The sequence below is a fragment of the Pollicipes pollicipes genome, unplaced genomic scaffold (genome assembly GCF_011947565.3).
Source record: "Pollicipes pollicipes isolate AB1234 unplaced genomic scaffold, Ppol_2.1 Scaffold_3087;HRSCAF=3621_pilon_pilon_pilon, whole genome shotgun sequence".
NCBI classification, from domain to species: domain Eukaryota; kingdom Metazoa; phylum Arthropoda; class Thecostraca; order Pollicipedomorpha; family Pollicipedidae; genus Pollicipes; species Pollicipes pollicipes.
The window spans coordinates 46,939,939-46,962,542 of NW_023596225.1; the positions used below are offsets into that span (position 1 = coordinate 46,939,939).

General features: G+C 48.2%; 3 protein-coding genes across 3 annotated transcripts in view; 2 read left to right on the forward strand and 1 right to left on the reverse strand.

Annotated features, from left to right (window-relative positions):
• The window catches only part of LOC119090282 (DNA-directed RNA polymerase II subunit rpb1-like), a 32,359-nt gene extending 21,360 nt beyond the window's left edge, over positions 1–10,999 (forward strand). Inside the window, exon 5 of the mRNA XM_037213066.1 lies at positions 10,994–10,999. Within this exon, the coding sequence (XP_037068961.1) occupies positions 10,994–10,999 (6 nt within the window). The remainder of the gene's footprint in view (positions 1–10,993) is intronic.
• Positions 11,000–14,278: 3,279 nt separating this feature from the next.
• LOC119090283 (DNA-directed RNA polymerase II subunit RPB1-like) lies at positions 14,279–15,229 on the forward strand. Its single transcript, XM_037213067.1, has one exon. It carries the CDS (start codon positions 14,279–14,281, stop codon positions 15,227–15,229), a length of 951 nt encoding a protein of 316 aa, XP_037068962.1.
• A 6,198-nt stretch (positions 15,230–21,427) lies between these two features.
• On the reverse strand, positions 21,428–22,402 carry LOC119090284 (DNA-directed RNA polymerase II subunit rpb1-like). Its single transcript, XM_037213068.1, has 2 exons — positions 22,397–22,402; positions 21,428–22,150 (listed from the first exon to the last, which is right to left on the reverse strand). The coding sequence occupies exons 1-2, from the start codon at positions 22,400–22,402 to the stop codon at positions 21,428–21,430; spliced, it is 729 nt and encodes a 242-aa protein (XP_037068963.1).
• Positions 22,403–22,604: the final 202 nt, after the last annotated feature.

Below are 22,604 nucleotides of genomic sequence, written 5' to 3' on the forward strand. Positions count from 1 at the left end.
AACGGCTTGGCCTCCTCCTTGTACTGGGGCTCCGGGTGGTAAGAGGCCGGCTTGTAGGAGGGGGCCGGGAGGAAGGGGGCCAGAGAGGGCTTGTAGCCCAGCGTCTCCGGTGCCGGGGCGGCAGCGGCAACAGCCAGCACGGCGGCAATGACGAGGCCCTGTAATGCGTTGAGAGGGTAATTGACGGATGAACCAGCCAATTCGGCAGAGCTGTTTTGCACGATATATACTAAAACCTCGCTATCTGTGCAATGCATGTCACATCGCTAAGCCCAGAGTGTTATTGGCTTGAAGTAAACTCTCTAGTAGCCAGCAGAGCACCATATAAATGGCATCATCCTAGTACATACCTGCATGTTGTGTTCTGAAGGCCGGGTGTACAGTGCAAGTAGTGCCTGCTCCCTTCGTGCTTTCGCTTTTATAGGTTGGCCGCTAACAGCTGATAGACGGTCACGGTCAGATTCCAGTGAACGGACGCGTCCAACGGTGTCACCGGCTGCCCTGACGAATTCGCACGGAATTCCTGGTACACGCCCATCTCCTAGAAGTAGACCATGATGTGACCCATGAAGTTGCATATAAGCACACCATTCAGTGTCTGCAAATGAGTCGGAAGATAAATGGCCTAGAATATATAACTTGTGATGCCAAAGGCTCGTATAGATGTTTTTTGGCCATACTCTGAACCCATGGCGATCATGCCAACGATTTGGAGTCATTTATTGAAGTGATGTGATTCATTGATTCTTTCATGATTCTTTGATTCATAAAATATTCTTTGGTTCATGATTGATTCTTGATTTTTTTCATCGATGATTCACATGATTCTTTCCATCTTCAGCTGGCAGCAGCTTTGGCCTCGTCCGAACCCCGCATTGGCCCCATCACATGGCATCCAATTCCATACCCTTTTAGTCTTTTGCATCCGAAAATAATTATGAAGTGGGTTAAGCCCGAGGAGAAACCGGAATATGTGAGCATAGGTATTTTTGGAGACATGAGCCTGACTGCTTGAGATCGCTTATGTCATTAGAATGCCCCCCTCCCCTCCCCACGGCACTCCTTAGAAAGGCACGGGCGGAAACGGAAACTGGACGGCCGGGCTGATGCGTGCATGCATGTTGCTTGTTTCGAAATGCTGTTGAAGATAATTAAGCTGTCAACTCGCTTCTACAAATACGAATCGTGTCTTACTGAAAGGTAGAGATGCCACGCATATCGGCATATGTCATTTAAATTGCGAGTTATGTTGGCACATACATAACTAGGCGCTAATTCGCAAAATACGGATATGACGTACGCCGAATCTGGATTCTACCCAACAACTTAACTCAAAGCCAGAGCCAAACCCTCAAAGCCTCAAAGCTCATGCTTTCCATGCTGTCCAAGTTTTTGGCACGTAGGGTGGCCTGGTTCCTCATCAAAGGCAGAGCATAATGAAGGATAACCAAAAAGTTTTAACGCAATAGGCACGACATCACGAAAAAGTTGTAAGAAAATTCCGACCGTTTCCTAGATTAGTCCAGGCTATGGCATGCTTTAACATGTGACGTCACAAACCTTACTCCTGAGAATTGGTATCACCAACTGATATCATGACCTACTTCTGATAGTTTGTGCAATGGGCCACGGAAGTTGGTTTGGAAGCGCTTTAAAAGGGCGTTGATGGAAACGCCTTTAGTGGAAAAGATGGGAACAAAATAGGACTGAATGTAGGCGCCTTTTTAATATATTTACACCGGAAAGATGGTGGTATAGACGTGGTTAAACCGTCCAAAGATTCTCGCTTCATCTTCGCTTAACTTGCGCTAGGTCCGTTGGGGGAAAATGGCACGAAAAGTGAATACTCATACCCAAGTCCTATTCGCAAAAGGGCTACAGAAACAACGGGGTGCTTCGAACTCATCCTGAATAAACTTAGTGGTGGACGTATATGCCCAGCGAGTCGGTTTTGTATAATTTAACAAGTTTGATGAAATACGTGGCAGCCTTAACACGCGTCCGGGTGGCCGCCTAGATGCCATTCGCTCAGGTGGGGGTGGGGGTCAATTTGACTCTCCCCTCGAGATCCCGGGAACTAAGAAAGCTAGAGACACTAAATTTACAGGGTGTCTTGACCTGTATGTAAACTCACTTAGGTCAAAGTTTGGGCTTCCTAGGTTCCAGGTTGATCTCCAAAACGCCCCCAGGACCTAAGCAACTGTTCCTAAGCAAAAGTTCTTAGGTCCATTTGAGTTCAGTGACCTTGTCTGACCTTTTGAAGGTCATGGTGACAAAAACTACACAAGACTGCTCTGAGTTTTGCATTTGAATAAGCGACTAAGATTACGCTAAGTAGTATGCTCCTAAAACAAAATGTCGATCCGGGTCATCTTAGGTCAGTGACCTATTTTGACCTCTAAGAAGTCAATGGAGTATGTACAATGCGGTTCCTGCTGTCAATGAATTCGGAATGAGCACAGAAATCAGAATTCAATTTCATCAGAACCTATCCCATATAGCAAGTCCTAGAGTAATAAATCAGGTTGGTTTTGACCTTGGTCTTAAGCTCATACCTGACCATAGGTCAACGCCATTTGCTCATTCAATATTTGTGGCGCCTAAGAAACCATCTCAGAGTTGTATGTTTCGTCAAACACTCCGTTGTTGCATCAGATTGAACGATTCCCTGGAAATTGCGTTCGCCGAAACCATGGCCTGCCTTTGACCTGCCATAGGTCAGTGACCCTGCAAGGTACACCTAAATTTTTATGTCAAACGATCCGTTATTCAATTGGCCACAGCTATTCAAATTTGGCGTGGCTACGCCGCGCCGTTCGGAGACCATGCTGAAAAAACTTTCGGGGGGCCAAGTTGGCCCCTCTACTTGAGCGCGTGTCAACACGCGCTGAGGTCGGCTCGCTTTCATCTTCATAGCTCTAGGAAACTGAATAGTGGGTTGTTTTGCATCAAAAATTTAAATGTACCTTGTGAGGTCGCTGACGTACGGCGGGTCAAAGTCAGGTCATGGATTCAGTGAAGACAATATCAAGGGAGCCGTTCAATCTGATGGAACAGCGAAGTGTTAGACGAAAGCCATGCATCTCTGAGATAGTTTTTCAGGTAACCCAATGATGGAATGGACAAAGTTCACTGATCTAGGGTCAGATCTGACGGTCAGACCCAGGTCAAAGCCGGCCTGCTGTATTGCTTTATTGCTCGCTGTTTGGCAGGTGGGCAGGTCTCTAGCTATATATATATATATATATATATATATATATATATATATGTAAGCCCGTGGTTGTCTGCGCGTGCGTGCGTGCGTGCGTGCGTGCGTGCGTGTGTGTGGTTGCGTGCGTGCGTGCGTGCGTGCGTGCGGCGTGCGTGCGTGCGTGGTGCGTGTGTGTGTGCGTGTGTTGTGTGTGTGTGTGTGTTGTGTGTGTGTGTTGGTGTGTGTGTGTGTGTGTGTGTGTGTGTGTGTGTGTGTTGTGTGTGTGTGTCTGTCTGTTTGTGAATACGTATAGATAGAACGTTAGAGTTATCAAAAGATACGACCACGCTTTTTCAAAGAATACGTTGTTTACCATCTATATGGACATTTACCGATACGTTTCTCGTGACATGCTAACATCTGGCTTTATGTGTAAGTGAACACGAAACATAATGGGCGCCTGAAATTGCTCTCTAGCAGTTTGTACGAGTATCCGGCAGTGGCCGTGGTTCCGTGTTAACCTATCATGTCGCCAGACCAGCCGGTGGTAGCGGGAGTCGCACGATAAGTGAGGCAATGTTTGTGACCTTCCATCAGCGGTCCGCGGCCGATCTATAAAGCCGAGGCACTGTGGATGCATGTACCAGTTCCACTGCGCACTCGCCCACCAAGACACAGCATGCAGGTATCTCATTCACGAATAATGCTGGTGTGCTTAGATGTCATATGTTAGAGATTTTTCCGAGAAGTGTATCGTGGTGGGAGCGTTGATAAACAGTCTTGCATTAGAAGCATGCTAACGAGATGCATCGCAAATAGTAAAGATACCAGAATGCATGGCTTATTGTTTTTATAATAGCACATCCATTGTGGCATTCCAGGGTTTCGTCATTGCCGCCATGCTGGCTGTTGCTGCCGCCGCCCCGGCACCGGCAACGCCGGGCTACAAGACCGCTCCGGCCCCCTACCACCCCGCCCCATCCTACAAGTCGGCCTCTTACCACCCGGAGCCCCAGTACAAGGAGGTGGCCCAGCCGTTCGCTTATGACTATGCCGTCAATGACCACTACACCGGCACCAACTTCGCCAAGAATGAGGAGAGCGATGGCCACAACACCCAGGGATATTACTCGGTGGCTCTGCCCGACGGCCGTGTCCAGCACGTCAAGTACGTCGCCAACTACGGAGGCTACAACGCTGAGGTCACCTACGAGGGCGAGGCCCAGTACCCCCGAGTACCATCCCGCCCCTGCTTACAAGGCTGCTGCCCCGGCCTACAAGCCTGTTCACAAGTCTGCTTACAGCTCTCCCTCCCCGGCATACAAGGCTGCGGTGTACTAGTCAAATACTGAGAACGACCTCCTGTTGAAACTCATGACTGTTGTGTTATGACGCTCTTCGCCCTGTTTTATTTCAATAAAATGAGATGCTCAGACTGTGTGGTTTTAACATATCAGCCACTTCTTCCGGGGCTGAACATCCGAATGTCTTCATGGGCTCTGGGTAAACCTTTGTTTATGGACGTTCAGAAGAAGCCCTATATTCGTTGTTATGAACACCCATACCCGCTTGCAAATTCATCTGCATGCCGATACTTGGTACAAGTCATCAAACCCCTTTCGGCGTAGCCATCTCTGTTTCGGGTAGCCATTCGCTGTACCGTATGCTTTTCTCGGTGCCAGGAGGTGAGTATGTGCATTCCTGGAATGTTCTTATAGCCGGGCAATGTCCGTGGTGATTGATCATCGTGGTAAGAAATGTTCTGTACTAACACTCGGTGCGGGTCATCGAACACTCCGGCCTTGACGCCTGTTTCCTGCAGCGCATAGTGCAGAACAGGGTAGCGGGTGTTAAAATTTGAGATAACTGGTGACTGGTCATTTTTGACATCTTTTAGTAACATTGCTTGCACGAGTCCGCAACAGGGTCTAGATTCTCGTGAATTAGTTTTCAAGGGTGCGCTTTGGTTTTCTTTGTTTTTTATTGTTGGCCGTTGCTTTTGCTCAGCCACGTCACTCGTGATTATAATTGGCAGCTTAGAGTATCGAATCTGTCATTGCAACCAATGTTTCGCAAGACTGTACTGTTACCCTTATTCATGGTAGAATAGCCAGGAGAAAGGAGAGATATGCTATTTTTAAGACGCTAGCAATAAAACAGCGGGACACAAATCACCAACATTCTGAGGATTGAATAGGCTGCAACTGACAGCCATTAATACCATGTGGCGTCTATCCAACTAAAGACAAAAATACGCAAAAAAATGTGTGTACATGCAAATGAACTGAAGTAAACAATCACCACACATAACGCATTATTCATTCATGCATGCATTCATTTCGGCGACCATTTTCAGACAATCACACTCAGGATGAAACCCAAGGGTATGGACAATATACCTCTTTTAAATATCAAAGTCCTCTAGGAAGCACAGGGCTATCCCGACAGCAAAATAAGTAGATAGATTCTTACAAAAAATCAGTGACGAAGTCCTAACATACAGGGCTTCTATGACCAACTATGCGAATGTAATCAGTGCCTTCAAGCGTGATACGTGCTAGCTTTAAGTCCCTAGTGTGTGAGCGGTCTGATGCGTGATGCTTGTAACCTATTCACTTGAATTCGTTCGCATGCATCAGTCATGCGTGATGCGTGATGCCTGTTTGTTTGAATTCGTTTGCGTGTACGGATTTTTTTCGCGCATTTTAATCCGAAGCTGGATATACACTGCATCGTGATAATGGTTGGCAATGCTCCTTATCCTGAACGTTAGCGAATTGTCAAAAATATGACTCGCTGTTTAAAAAAAGAAAAAAATAAGTGAAATCGGCATGCAATTTTAAATTACATTCTTATATTTGTGTCAATAAACGCATGTATCTGAAATGTCAATGCATCTGTATGACCTTTCTTCTGGTTGCTCTACGTATAATAAGGCTGATGGTATGGTCTTATCTACGTGTAAAATGCTCCTCGCAAATGCACGTAACAACTTACGCAATCAATGTCTGGCAGAACAAGTCGTTTAGCCAGCACATTCTGATTTATTAAAGCGGGTGTTCCACCTTTATTTCTGGTCTTAGCTGTAATAGCTGTTTGAAGGTTATTCCGTTCTGTTCACCGGCCTGGCCATCTTAACACCTAAAGCCCTCTGGTTTCGGAGCTATACGCCCGCGAAGATATACAGACTTTTTCGTGCAGACTATTTCAAGGCCATTCAGGCATGCATGACGTCACAGAAGGGTCATTCAAATCCTGCCGTTCCGCAGGCCAGGCGGTGTTCAAGGCAACGAAGAATATTTTCGTACAGCCGTTCAGATCTGGTTTCCGTGAGCGCGGTTTCCAAACATAGTGGACATCAATTCGCCCCCAAACAATTTTAAGCCAGCTGCACAAGGTAAGATTGTAGCAAAAACTTGAGTCGGAGAAAATTTGGAGAATGGAGATATAGATGGGTTGATATTTCAATAAAGGTATGTTGATGAAATATCAACCCATCGATAGGTTTATTCTTCCGGTTTTTTTCCGAGCAATAAGGCTATTACTGCTGTCTTATCTATGTGAATAACGTTCCTCGAAAATGCACTGAACAACTCACAAGTTGCGCAAGCTTCAGTCACAAAGTACGCTTTGTGCTACTTAATTTAGGAGGTTGGACATGATTTATTCACTGGATACATATAACGAAATGAAGACTTGCAATCGGATAACTTAATAAGACAGGCCCATGGCGATATCTGGTTCAGCGAAAAAATATTGCCCGTGCTGCCATCTCTTGACGAGGTTGAAGAACTACCAGGGTCCGCAAACTTCGACGGATAGTTTGGCGGTACCTCAACGTCATCGAAACGTCCCATGAAGCAATCAGGCAATGCCGTATTGAGGAGCATGTTTACTAAATGGAAAGATTGTGCTGGCTGGAGGATCCTACCACTTAAAAGTAGATCAATAGTCATAAGTGAGATTATTTCATTTCATGCTCTGCTCGTCGCAGACGCGTCAACTCCTTGTTCCGATGCAGACCATGATGACGGCACTCCAAGACCACGGCGGCTATAGCATCCTCTCCCGGTGCCGACCTCCCTGCAGGCGGCAATGAGTAATCGGATAGTTTTTGCCGTGCAGCTGTCAGCTCTCATTGGCTGGTCGTATGAACAGAACCATAGCGGCGCCGAAACTGCCGAGTGCACCTAGCCGCTCCAGCGTGACCGACCGAGAGGTCACATGCCGCTTCTTCCTTCCGCGAGGCAGTGAACGGGGAGCGGGTGCGCGTCGCCCGCGTGGCCGCCGACGCCGACGCGGCGCGGTCCGTGCCCGCCGCCGGTCACCGCCACCGGCGCCGACGAGGCTCGGATCGGCTCGGTCCGGCCGGGTCCAGACGAAAGACGCCGTCGAGAGGCGATCCTCTTCCGTCCGCCGTGCAGAGAGGGTGCGTGTCGACGCCTGGGCCCCGTTTTTGATGGGAAAATGCTGCCAAATGCTCCGCCCCTTCAGGTAACAACCCATGTCGTTCCACAGCTACGTCATCTACGTCATGGAGATCGCTTCAATTAACTCCTCAACATGGCGGCGAGTAAAATCAGCTGTTTCCCAACAAACCCCTTTTACGCGCAGCAGAGATCATGTTGACGAGTCAGGGCAGTCAAATTACTTTGATGTACAAATATACAAATACTTCAGGCGTATCTCTCACATCTGCCTATACCATAACGACTTACATTAACGAGAATATCAGAGGCAGAGAAAGGCAGATCATCGCCCTCGACTCACAAAGACGTTTCATTATTTCTAGCGTTGCGCGAGCGTAACCACATGCAATCGATCGTCTCACGGACACGAAGTTCACCAGGCACTGGAAACTTAACGCCTTACGCCAGCTAAAATAATCTTTCATGTATATAATGTATTATATAACATGTATATAATCATCTTGTGGCGGCAGGTTATGCAGTATGTTTACATTCCAAAGCATTCTAAGCATAGACACACTTTCCCACAATCATACTGTCCAGACAAACTGTTTATGTTACGGGATCCAGAAAGTGACTATTACAGTGGCGCACTCGCAGACGTATCGGTTCTGGCCCTGCCAAAGCGCCAAGGTCGCGTAAACAGAACAGAAAATTATGTACATGACGTGGTTCCAGGACATGATGACGAAGATTTCAAATCGCAGTTTTGTATCTTCGCAAGTTTTTTCCTCAAAATATGTAGGCAAAACTGGCTCCTTATTATGACAATCATGGCCAGCGCAGAAGCAAAAGAAGCGTCCGTTGGAAGATGTGATGCCTGCGCTGCAATATCGTACCGAGCCAGTACCCCAACACTCCGTTGGCGACAAGTTTGGAACTTCAAAATCTGGGTCACACTAGTATCTGACAACATTTTGCAAGAATGCTGCTGCCGCGCGCGGTGACGCCATCGCGTGGCCAATAGGAGCGCGGCTACATGAAACTATCGCAGGCTTTGCAGCGTGCGCCGGCTACCCGGGTGTGGTTGCAGCCGTCGACGGGTCCTTTCTCTTCATGGATGCACCCAGCAAGGAGATAGCAGCTGCTCATAACGCCCACAAACATCGTCAAACAGTACATCTACTGGCTGCTTGGGATCACCGCGGCGCGCTCACTGATGTACTTGCACGGGTTCCGGGACCCGCCCACGATTCTCGTGTTTTTTTTCGGAGAAGGCCCCCCTCTGCTGCGACCTCAGGGAGCATCGGCGGCAGATTCTCCCATCTAACACACACCTCATCGAGGACAGGAGCTTTCCCTTACCCTGAAGATCATCACCCCTTCCTGAAACAACGATCACCTCAGCCCCACTCAGCGCCACTTCAACAGACCATACAAAAAACGCGTCAAAATTGAACGTGCTTTCAGCATGCTGAAAAGCAAACTGTAGCAGCTAAAACATTTAGAAGTGAAAAACATGGGCAATGTAGCTGAGGTTATTATTACATTGATCATTGCACCATGCATCAGTCATTGCATTGTGCACCATGAGCATGGGGCAGCGGATGACATGTGCCTGCAGAGCACTACGAGGCAGATCCCGTGGAACGGGCCGACATCGGTGCACTGTTGCTTTCTAGCATACAGAACCTGCTAGTGCAGTGGGTGGGCATCACAAAGCGACAGCACATCACTGACCACCTCATGGCAAAGATGTTGCATGCAGCTTGCTGCAGTTAAATGTTGTAATGTGAAGATTGAGAAAGCTAAGCGCAGATCGGAAAGAACAGCCAATTCATTACATTCAAATCAGCACAAACACACTTTGGGAAACAAACAGTTAAGGAGCAGCAGGGGGTGTCTTTGCAAGGAACATAGACTGAAAAGCGTGGAGACTCCACATCTAGAAAGACAACAATTTGTGCACACCCAGTTACTGGGATTACTTTGGGCAACATACAGTGTGGCTATTCCATTGTTTGATTGCCTAGTGCATGTCAAATCTCACCCACAGGTGTTGACATTTGGCACATTGCATTTTAAGAATTAAGTGTTCCCTGCCCCCCATAGCTGACCATTTAGGTTACATCATGAGGGTAAAACTTCGTTCAAACAATTCTTAAATACAAGATGATGACATCTATGACATGCATCAATTCTTTTAGGACTCACCCACCTTGTCAAACACAGCAGACAAAGCCATGGCCATAGTGAACGTTTCTTTGGCAAAGTATGCATATATAATCATCAAATTAGGACGATTCAATGCAATTAAGATAATGACAGGTAATAGCTTGATCAGTACAGAACACATTGCTTAAAATTATGCATATGACCTTTATCATCAATAAAAATGTTCAACTATGACAATTTATGCTCCTGTCTTGTACTTCTACATGCTTCAATACCACCAGCAATTAATCAGCGAAATTAACCTCACATCCTTTTTACTTATTAATAAGGTATGCTGAAAAGAATACCAATGCTTAATCATACCAGTGCTTAACATAAATTTTAGGTAATGTCACCATGGCACACTGTCCAGCATAGGGGTTTCAAAACTCCACCATCCCCATGTTGTTTGTAATCTGTCAGGCATGCAGTGAAGGTACATGTCATTGAATAAGTGACATAGAAAATAAGGGCAACGATATCAATAACATAACTTTCATGCAGCATAACAATCATGCTTAAAGGTAACACAACTGCAAGTTTGTTTGGTTAACCTCTACCAAACCATGTCTGTGCAGTCTGGTAATTCAAGATAATCAATCGGACCTGTGCAACAAATCAATTGACCTTACAGGAATACTTTCGCTGATAAAATGCAGTAGCACGTGGGCAAAGGAGTTAAGTAACCAATGCCTATAAGCGTGCATTTGCGATCGAATCACTAAGCAGGCAATGATGGCTGACACATTAGTGTACCTACTGCGCCTCGACCAGGTATGCTGTGGCCTGCAATCCCCGACGAACTATCATTAAGGGAAAGCAAATAAGTCTGACTAATGCATTTGTCAACGAACAGTAGTAAACCACTCTATGGCAATAGCGTAACTTAAAAATGGCAGATCTAGGGGCGTCGAGGAGGCCCTCCACGTCCACCCTACCCCATCCGCAAATGCGTCGCGGGCGTTGGTATGAGTTGCTATGTAAATAACCACGAGCTGCCGCACTTCGCCTCTCGGCCAAGTAAGGAATGAACTTGGGCCGTGACGTCATAGGTAAGTCGGTAGTTATGTCATCCATCGACCGGGCTTACCCGAAGTAAGGAACGGGCTTCCATTGGGTCAGAAGAACGGGGCCCTGGTCTCACAGCCAGGTCTGACCCTTACGCTGTGCTGCCTTACAGACATAGGCCACGCGAGAACATGAATGGTACGATACAACAGACGCAACTGCGTCGCCACATTAGACGGAGTGGCATAAAAACCGACTCGGAAGAGCGGTTCCAACAGACATGTCAGGCCCCGCGCCAGGGGACGCACCACCAAACGCACCGCCATCAAACCAGAGCTGCTTCAATACCAGAGCCTGTAATTAAACAATTTCAGCTCTAGTACGGACCAAATTCCCGACACAGCACCGACTTCAGGTTCCAAACAGCATTTATGTCCTCTTCTGAAAGCGCACCCATCACTGCAATCCGCACGCCGGGGCCGAGAAGCGCCTTCCCCACAGCTTTCTTATCATCCCCCACCCCCAGCCGATATGTATACGACCGTCAGAAGAAGTATTCCAGCTCTTCTCCACCACTCCTCGCGAGTCTCACCCTGGACTCAATTTCGCATGCCCCCACTCGGTGTCACGCGCCGTGACAAACACGCGCTCTCGCCGGCGTCAGAAAACGGCCGTCCCAGTGACCGTTGACCGTGGCGGCCGGCCGGCCCACGGCTCCGGCGGTGGCTGCAGAGGCGGGCCCAGGTGAGCCCGTTAGTAACGCGCTATATTGCAATATGGGGAGGGGCCTTCCTTGTTAACTTCCCACTGCCTGTGAGTTTGTTTCATCGTATCTGATGCATTCTGTCATGTTTTCAAGTCTGGAGCATTCCTTTTAAAAGTCGATAACTCAGCATAACTTCGTACTCAGGTATGATCATTAAAGTTTTGTTTTTCATGTCGGTCGTGATTTTTTATTTCATTATTTCAAATGCGCACTGTTGCTTCGTGAGTTAGTAAAAACATGCAGGAGCGAGGTATCCGCTACGATCGCTTATATCACGTGAATATCATTGGCAAGCTCGAGAAAATTGAAAAGTAGATCGAGCAATTGTGAATGGTCGCCACTAAGAAAGATTTTAAAGAGAATTTGATGTTGTGCGAAAGGAATAGGTATTCACGGCATTTCGCTATTGCTTAAGTTTGTTGCACTCAATACCAGTGTTTGCCCTAATGTGGATAATTGCACGGCTACGAGCAGGGACGGGGCGATGCAAATATGTGTGATTTTGGGTGAGTATATACTGTGTCCAGCTCGCAGACAAGCCAACACCTTCTTCTCCAAAAGGCCTTTACGATACATTGATGGCTAAAGTGTCATGCAGAAATTTATGTCATGGAGCAGCGTTCTAGTGTCGTTTGTCCATTGTCGCAGTCAAACATGTCTTATCATTGTCAGAGTTGAAGACGAATACATTTAGAACGAACGGGGATTTATGTGATGTTAAAGGATCAAAGCTTCTTGAGTCAATGAACCTGCCCGTTTCATTCCCATGATGTTTATATAACCTGGAATACACAGAAAATATAATACAAGATTTAATGACCAATGTCATGTCTTGTGAGTGTAATATACGGTATATGTAAGTAATATATGAATGTCCTGTGAGAGTAATATATGATGCAGATTGATGAGGTGGACACGGAAGTGGGGAGTAACGTCTGGGTAGAAAAGCGATTTTACATCTGCCATGTAGCCCGGACAGATCGCAATTGTGCTCGGGGAATGAATGTGCTGCTGACGATGTTGAAACGCAAGGAGAAGAGCAAGCAGCTCTACCAAGTAAACGGAGGTGCCATTTGATAACCGACAGTTTTTAAAGCAACCTCCGTAATAAATAAATGAACATTCAGGGTGGTCATTCAACCTAAAACCATCGGTGTACACAACACAATTCTTTGAATGAATGCCAATCGGATTATTCAACGTTTGTTAAATATAATCTGTTGTGACGAACAGTTTGAGATCTTTAGGAAGGTGCTCGGATGTCACTTATAGTGCTACAATAGACTGAGTTTGTTTGTTGTGTGTTTCTTTGCGAGCCTGCGGCACTTTTGTTGCACATCGCAAAATGTATACCTTTCGTCGGATAGCTAGGAACATAACGTGGGCGTTCATTCCAAGCGCTGAAATTGAAGACGCACGCAATACTTCTTGTGTAATCCTCAATAACGTGTTTTGGATGGTAGCCAGAGGCCGAAGAGCGTGTTCATTGTTCCCCTGCATAAGCCATGGAGCCGTATTTAATGATTAGAGCCAAAATGTATGTAAACGTGCTTAAGTGTGGCGGTCGGCACCGTACAGTGACCCAGAGATGCGGCGGACGAAATTCAGTGTTTTGAAGCGTTTGGAACACATGCTCCACGCACGTCGGCACTGAATCTTAGGGCAAGTGCGATACCGATGAGCTTAAAAACAAAACAGAGAGTATAATCTGATCCAACAATGACTGAAAAGTGCACAACATGTGGCATACCCCGAAAATGCAAATGACGTTTGCCACAGGCGGCTCAGATAAATTCGCATGCTGGAAACGCAAGAATACCTTTGTCAGAGCCGCATAACTCCAGGAAATCATTTTATTAAAATGCAGCTGCAGAAATATTCCTTCCTGCTCATGGAATTTCGCCTCCCCAGTGAAAATAATGTTGAAGTGACCGAACAATCTTGGGCAGCTGGAAAGCCGCACTTGCCGAATGACAAAGGTGAGTCGAACCGGTAAGATTGTGCATCGGTGAGAAACAGCCGTAGATATATATATATATATATATATATATATATATATATATATATATATATGGCATTGCAGCCATGACATTTCATCACTTCCAAAACTTGTTACGTTAATTATTAGCGGACAAGACCTCCACATCTACCAGCCCCCTGCCCCATCGGTCACTGGATTTGCTTCCCAGCAAAAGTTCCTGAATATACCATCAGCCTGGCCCCCACTTTCTGAAGTGTTCCAACGCCTATGCCTGTGCACATCCAACATCCTATATAATCATGACCCGGCTTAAGGGTCACATTAAGCTAAACTTCTATGGGGCTGGAGTGTGCCAGGTCATTCCGTGCGAATTCGTCAACACAGCCTGCGGCACTGGGGGCCGCTCGTTCACTGGAAACCTGACCGTGAACGTTTACCAGTGGTAAGCGGGCGACCTATAAAAGGGAAAGGAGCTCAAAAGTAGGCACCACTTGCACTGCACACCGGCCATCAGAACACACCATGCAGGTGAGGGCTGGAATGATCCGGTTGGTATGGTGTCCTGCTGACTGCTGGAGCGATTATTTTTTAGCGATGTGAACTGCAGTTAAAGAATGGAGAAATGTATTACATGGGTACTGAGGTTATCAGATTGATCTCAGCAAAACATGCACTTGTAAAATGGCTGCCGCTTCCGTGAAAAGCCCCCTATGTCATTGCAGGGTTTCATCGTTGCCGCCGTGCTGGCTGTCGCCGCCGCCGCCCCGGCGCCGGAGACGCCGGGCTACAAGCCCGCTCCGGCCTCCTACCACCCGGCTTCCTCCTACAAGCCGGCTTCTTACCACCCGGAGCCCCAGTACAAGGAGGAGGTCAAGCCGTTCGCTTACGAGTACGCCGTCAACGACGACTACACCGGTACCAACTTCGCCAAGAGGGAGGAGAGCGATGGCCACAACACACAGGGATATTACTCGGTGGCTCTGCCCGACGGCCGTATCCAGCACGTCAACTACGTCGTCGACAACTACGGCGACTACAGCGCTGAGGTCACCTACGAGGGAGAGGCCCACTACCCGGAGTACCACCCCGCCCCTGCCTACAAGACTGCTGCCCCGGCTTACAAGCCTACCTACAACCATCCCGCTCCGGCCTACAAGCCTGTCCACAAACCCGTTTACAGCTCTCCCGCTCCGGCCCACAAGCCTGTCCACAATGCTGGCTACCGCCATCCAGCCCCTGCCTACAACGTTGCTGTTCCGGCCTACAAGCCTATCCACAAGCCCGTTTACAGCTCTCCCGCTCCGGCCCACAAGACTGTCCACAAGTCTGGCTACAGCCATCCAGCCCCTGCCTACAAGGTTGCTGTTCCGGCCTACAAGCCTGTCCATAAGCCCGTTTACAGCTCTCCCGCCCCGGCCCACAAGCCTGTCCACAAGTCTGGCTACAGCCATCCAGCCCCTGCCTACAACGTTGCTGTTCCGGCCTACAAGCCTGTCCACAAGCCCGTTTACAGCTCTCCCGCCCCGGCCCACAAGCCTGCCCATAATTCTGGCTACAGCCATCCCGCCCCTGCCTACAAGGTTGCTGCTCCGGCCTATGAGCCTGTCCACAAGACCGTATACAGCTCTCCCGCCCCGGCTTTCAAGCCAGCGACGTACTAGTCACAGGGTGAGAACGGTTCCTGATGTTATTTTCTTACTGTGTAGGTTACGGCACTTGTCGCTTCCTCACCAGCTGCATTTTAATAAAATGACTTGTTTGACTTATGCGGCTCTGACAAAAGTATTCTTGCGTTTCCAGCATGCAAATTTATCTGATACGGCTGTGGCAAACGTCATTTGCATTTTTGGGAGTACGCCACATTTTGCGCACTTTTCAGTTATTGTTGGATCAGATTTTACTCTTTTTGTTCTATTTTTTAAGCTAATCGGTACCGCACTTGCCCTAAGATTCAGTGTCAACATGCGTGGAGCATGTTCGTTCCAAACGCTTCAAAACACTGAATTTCGTCCGTCGCATCTCTGGGCCACGGAACGGTGTCGACCGCGACACTTAAGTAGGTTTACATACATTTTTGGCTCTTATCATTAAATACGGCTCCACGGCATATGCGGGGGAGCAATGAGCACGTCCTTCGGCCTCTGGCTACCATCCAAAACACGTTATTGCGGATTACACAAGAAGTATTGCGTGCGTCTCCAATTTCAGCGCTTGGAATGAACGCCCACGTTCTGCTTTTAGCCATCCGACGCAAGGTATACATTTTCGATGCCTGACAAAAGTGCTGCAGACTAGCAAACAAACAACAAACAAACTCAGTCTATTGTAGCACTGTTAGTTATTTTCAAACACCTTCCTAAAGATTTCAAACTGCTCGTCACAACATCTTATATTTAACAAACGTTGCATAATACAACTGTCATTCATTCAAATAACTGTATTTTGTACACCGATGGTTCTAGGTGTAGTGACCACCCTGAATGTTCAGTAATTTATTGCAAAGGTTGGTTTAAAGACTGACGGTTATTGAATGGCACCTCCATTAACTCCGCAGAGCTGCTTGCTCTTCTTCTTGCGTTTCAACATCGTCATCAACACATTCATCCTCTGAGCGCAATTGAGATCTGTTCGGGTTACAAGGCAGATGTAAAGTCGCCTAACTACCCAGACGTTACTCCCCACTTCCTTGTCCACATCATCAATCTGCATCATATATTACTCTCACAGGACATGCATATTTACTTACATATCATATGTTATATTCACAAGACATGACATTAGTCATTAATTTTGGTAACCGATTTTCTGTGGATTCCAGGTTATAGAAGCATCATGGGATTTAAGTAGGCAAGCCCATTGGCTCAAGAAGCTTTGGTCCTTTCACATCACATAAATTTCCGTTCATTCTAAATATATTCGTCTTTAACTCGGACAACGATAACACATTTTTGACTACAACAATGGACAAACAACACCAGAACGCAGCTTCATAGCATAAATTACGACATGACACTTGTATCGCCTTGTGCTTGGCCATCGATGTATCATAAAAGCCGTTTGAAGGAAGAGTTGGCTTTTCTGCGAGCTGGACACAGTATATACTCACCCAGAATCACACATATTTGCATCGCCCTCGTCCCTGCTCGCAGCCGTGCGATTATCCACTTTGGGGCTAACATTGCTATGAAGTGCAACAAGTTTAAGCAATAGCGAAATGCCGTGGAGAGCCATTTTCTTTGGCGCAGCATCAGATTCTCTTAAAGATCTTTCCTGGTGACGACCATTCACAATTGCTTCATCTACTTTTCAGCTTTCTCAAGCTCACCAATCCGCTTGAGACGATGTGAACGATCATAACGGATATCTCGTTCTTGCATGTTTTTCTCTAACTCACGAAGCAACAATGTGTTTTTGAAATAACGAAATTGAAACAACGACAGAGATTAAAAACAAATTTTCATGGTCATATGAGTGTAAAGTTATGCTGAAATTATCGACCATTGAAACGCAATGCTCCACACTTGAAAATATTGAAGCAGGCATCAGATACGATGAAACCAACTCACAGGCAGTGGGAAGTTAACAAGCAAGAACATCACAACATTGCGATAATGGTGCGTTACTAGTTCGTTTACCAATACAGCGAATTACTAGTGAGCTTACCTGGGCTCGCCTCTGCGACCACCCGCCGGAGCCGTGGGCCGGCCGGCCGCCACGGGCAGCGGTCACTGGGACGGCCGTTTTCTGACGCCGGCGAGAGGGCGTGTTTGTCACAGCGAGTGACGGCGAGTGGAAGCATGCGAAATTGAGTCCAGGGTGAATTCGCGTGGGTTGGTGGAGAAGAGCTGGAAAACTTCTTCTGACGGTTGGATACATATCGGCTGGGGTTGGGGGATGAGACGACATCTGTGGGGAAGGCGCTTCTTGGCCTCGGCACGCGGATTGCGGTGATGGATGCGCTTTCAGAAGAGGACAGAAATGCTGTTTGGAACCTGAAGTCGGTGCTGCGTCGGGAATTTGCTCCGCACTATAGCTGGAATTGTTGAATACAGGCTCTCGTATTGAAGTAGCTCTGGTGCAGTGCACTTGCTTGATCACCGACGCATGCAACCCTCCGAGATATAAGGTACGTTTCTTTCCAACTTTGATTTTTGTTTGGTGGTGCGTCCCCTGGCTCGGGGCCTGACACGTCTGTTGGAGCCGCTCTCTTGAGTCGGTTTTTTATGCCACTCTGTCCGAGTTGGCAGCGCAGTTACGTCTGTTGTATTGCACCATTCATGTCCTGGCGTGGGCCGTGTCTGAAGGCGGCACAACGTGAGGATGGGTCAGACCTGCCTGTAACACCATGCGTCGGCACTCACCCTATCTGGACGGCGGACGGCAAAGCGCTCGTCGGATCGCCTCTCGACAGCGTCTCCCACCTGGTGCGGCCGGACCGAGCCGCTCCGAGCCTCGTCGGCGGCCGGCGGCGGGCATGGACCGCGCCGCGACGGCGTCGGCGGCCACGCGGGCAGTGCGCGCCCGCTCCCCGTCCCCTGTCTCGCGGAAGGGAGAAGTGGTATGTGACCTTTCGGTCGGTCACGCTGGAGCAGATCGCTGCACTTGGCCGTCTCGGCGCCGCTATGATTCTGTTCACACCAGCAGACAATGGGAGCTCACAGCTGCACGGCAAAAGCTGTGTGATTACTCATTGCCGCCTGCAGGGAGGTCGGCGCAGGGAGAGGGTGTTATAGCCGCCGTGATCTCGGAGTACCGTCATCATGGTCTGCAGCGGAACAAGGAACTGACGCGTCCGGGACGAACCGGGCATAAAATGAAGTTATGTAACTTATAACTATTGATCTGCTTATAAGTGGGAAGGATCCTCTAGGCAGCACAATTTCTCCATTTAGTAAACATGCTCCTTAATACGGCAGTGTTTGATTGCGTCATGGAACGTTTGTATGGCGTTGTCGCGCCACCAAACCATCCGTCGAAATTTGCAGTTACTTGTAGTACTTCAAGCTCGGGAAGAGATGGCAGTACGGGCAATAATTGTCTAGCTAACCCATTGTCCTTCTGGGCTCGTCATATTAAGTTATTCGATTGCAAGTCCTAGTTTTGTGATAGCTAGCCGGTAAAGAAACCACATCCAACTTCCTAAATTAAGAGGTACAAAGCGTTCTTTGCGATTGAAGCTTGTGCAGCTTGTAAGCTGTTAAGTGCATTTTCGAGTGACATTATTCACCTAGATAAGACAGTAGTAATAGCCTTATTCCCCGGAGAAATGCCGGGAGAATGAAAATATCGATGGGTTGATATTTTGGCAACATGCCTTCATCGAAATATGAAACCATCTACATCTCCATTCTCCTGATTTTTCTCTGAGGAATGAGACTATTACTACTGCCTTATTCTGCGCAGCTAGCTTACAATTGTTTGAGAGCGAAATGACGTCCATTTTATTTGGAAACCGCGATCACGGACTGTAGACAGGTCCGAACGGCTGCACAATAATATTCTTCTTCGCCTTGAACACCGCCTGGCCTGTGGGGCGGCAGGAATTGAATGACCATTTTATGACGTCATGCATGCCTGAATGGCTTTGAAATAGTCTGCACGAAAAAGTCTGCATATCTTCGCGGGCGTATAGCTCAGAAACCAGAGGTCTTTGGGTGCGGGCAGAAGGTCAGGGCCGCGAACTGCATCGAATAATCTATAAAACAGCTATTTCAGCCAAGACCAGAAATGAAGATGGAACGCTCCCTTTAATATATCAAAATGTGATGGCTTAAAAACTTTTTCTGGCAGGCATTGATTGCGTAAGCTGTAAAGTGCATTTGCGAGGAACATTTAACAAATAGATAAGACAGTATCATTAGCCTTATTCTACTTAGAGTAACCGGGACAAAGAAGATATAGGTGCATTGATATTTCAGCTACATGGGTGTATGGGAACAGACATTAGTAGTGAATTCAAAATTCCACGCTAATTCCATTTGATTTTTTTTTAAACAGCGAGTCAGATTTTTTACAACTCACCAACATTCAGTGTAAGGAGCATTGCCAACCATCATCGCGATGCAGTGTATATCCAACTTCGGATTAAAATGCGCGAAAAATATCTGCACGCAAACGAATTCAGATAAACAGGTATCATGCATCACACATCACTCATACATGCAAACAATTTCAAGTGAATAGGCCCCAAGCATCACGCATCAGACATCGCACATACATATTAACGATTTTAAGCTAGTACGCATCTAACGCACTACGCACAGTACGCACTAACATTTTGAAGATGATTTAGTACAGCTCGCATGCTGCCCCTTACATCCTTATCCACTCTATTTTCTGACCTATACGCCCGCGATGATGTGCTCAGTATTTTGGGTGAAACTGTGTCGGGGTAGCCCGGGCATCCATGATATCATTATTTTTTTCCTTTCAGCTTGCTTTCCACTCCAGAAAACAACTTCGGGGTGTGGGTCAGCTTGACCTCCACCCGAGCGCGTGCGAATGTATGGGTCTAAAATAGGTCCGAAATGATAGCATGCATGTGCAATAGCTCAACACGCGCTTGGGTCGGAGCCACTTTGACCCCCCAAGGTTTTCCAGAATGGTTTTCGAGCGGCGCGGCAAACGGGTGCCACATTTTGCATAGCTGTGTTAGATTGAATGGTAGATCGATTGCTATCAAATATTGAAATGCATTTAGATGGATGAGCAATGTATTATAGTGGGCTTTTCAGACTGGATCACTAGCTGGGCGGGGCGGGCTGGGCTGCGGGCTGATATACTGGAGAACCTTGCGTCTCTTATCCGTATATTTGAGACCATGAGACCATAATCCTTCAGAAGGGCTGCTCGATGTTGGAGTCGTACAGCAGCATTTCCTCAACACATTTGTACATCATCTCAGCGCCACCAGTGAAGTCATCACGCTCGGTTGCAGCTCTGCCTGGTCGTGTGATGCGTGTGAGGTGTGGGTTTCTTTCCGCGATGTGATGCCTAATTGGTGACGACTGGTGTTCCAAAAGTCCTTTCCCACTCCATTTTAGTCCGGTGTATTTTCCGCACGCCTTTTCTGTCAACTCAAACTGGGGTCGGCTCGGCACCATGACTTTTGTGGAACTCATTGGCTGTGCGTCCCCGTGACGTGTGTGACGTACGCAGTGGCGGCCCGGACAACCCAGACAATTGCGGTGAGGCTGAGTGCTGGGAACGTTGTGTCAGTCTCACACCTTTCTGCCTGGAACGGGCGTGGAGTTGTTACAGAAAAGAGCAAACGAATTGTTCTTCATTCCAATCAGGTTATCGCGTGGTAGGAAAATTTGAAAAAATCAAGCACGTGATACCCGTCTTCGAGGAAATTTGGGCACAACCGTTACCAAACACAACTTGCTTGGATCAGAAAAAAGTTAGACTAGGTACAAATCACTTGTCAGCGTAACCATCATGACGGCTTTTTTCTTACAACTGATGAAAAGGTGGCTCATCGCACCAAACGATCTAGGTGCCCGGAAACCAGGAGGAGCGGGGAACAAAGCCCCTCTTCCAAGTTTCTGAATATTTAGCATGGTTCCTCTTCCGTGATCTGACTAAAATGGCCCTCTCACCCACGCATCCACGTCCTAACTTAGAACACCCACTGGGACCGCATCAATATGCCATGCAAAGGCCAATTCCTTAACACAGTCGCGTCAATGAAATTATCCCACTGGAAAACGCATGATCGCTTCAGTCAACACCACGTGGTCCATAGTTCACAGTTTGTTAGTCCAGATCGTAGTCCCTTGTATTGAAATACGGCTGGTCGAAAATCATCACAACACAACACTCATGCATTTAAAAAGGAAGTCATTCTCAGTGGTTGACTAGTATGCTGCAGCCTTGTATGCCGGGGTGGGAGAGCTGTAAGCAGGCTTGTAAACGGGCTTGTAGACTGGGGCAGCAGCCTTGTAGGCCGGAGCGGCAGCCCTGTAGGCCGGAGCGGCAGCCCTGTAGGCAGGAGCAGCAGCCTTGTAGGCCGGAGCGGCAGCCCTGTAGGCCGGAGCAGCAGCCTTGTAGGCCGGAGCGGCAGCCTGGTAGGACGGAGCGGCAGCCTTGTAGGCAGGAGCGGCAGCCTGGTAGGACGGAGCGGCAGCCCTGTGGGCAGGGGCGGCAGCCTTGTAGGCAGGGGCGGCAGCCTGGTAGGACGGAGCGGCAGCCCTGTAGGCAGGAGCGGCAGCCTTGTAGGCAGGGGCGGCAGCCTGGTAGGACGGAGCGGCAGCCTTGTAGGCAGGAGCGGGGTGGTACTCGGGGTACTGGGCCTCCCCCTCGTAGGTGACCTCAGCGTTGTAGCCGCCGTAGTTGTCGGCGACGTACTTAACGTGCTGGACACGGCCGTCGGGCAAAGCCACCGAGTAATATCCCTGGGTATTGTGGCCATCGCTCGCCTCCGTCTTGGCGAAATTGGTACCAGTGTAGTGGTCGTTGACGGTGTAGTCGTAAGCGAACGGCTTGGCCGCCTCCTTGAACTGGGCCTCCGAGTGGTAAGAGGCCGGCTTGTACGAGGGTGCCGGGTGGTAGGGGGCCGGAGTGGGCTGGTAGCCCGGCGTCTCCGGTGCCGGGGCGGCGGCGGCGACAGCCAGCACGGTGGCAATGACGAGGCCCTGCAATGCAGTGAGAGGACGCGTGACGGGTGAAGCAGCCAATTCAGCAGAGCTGTTTTGCACGATATAGACTAAAACCTCGCTATCTGTGCAATGCATACCACATTGCTAAGCCTGGAGCGTACTTGGCTTGAAATAAACTTTCCAGTAGCCAACAGGGCACCATATCCATGGTATTCCTCCATCACATACCTGCATGGTGTGTTCTGATAGCCGGGTGTGCAGTACAAGTGATGCCTGCTCCCTTGGTGCTTTCGTTTTTATAGGTCGGCTGCTAACCACTGATAGACGGTCACGGTCAGATTCCAGTGAACGGACGCCTCCAAAGGTGCCACCGGCTGCGCTGACGAATTCGCACGGAATTCCTGGTACACGCCCACCTCCTAGAAGTAGACCATGA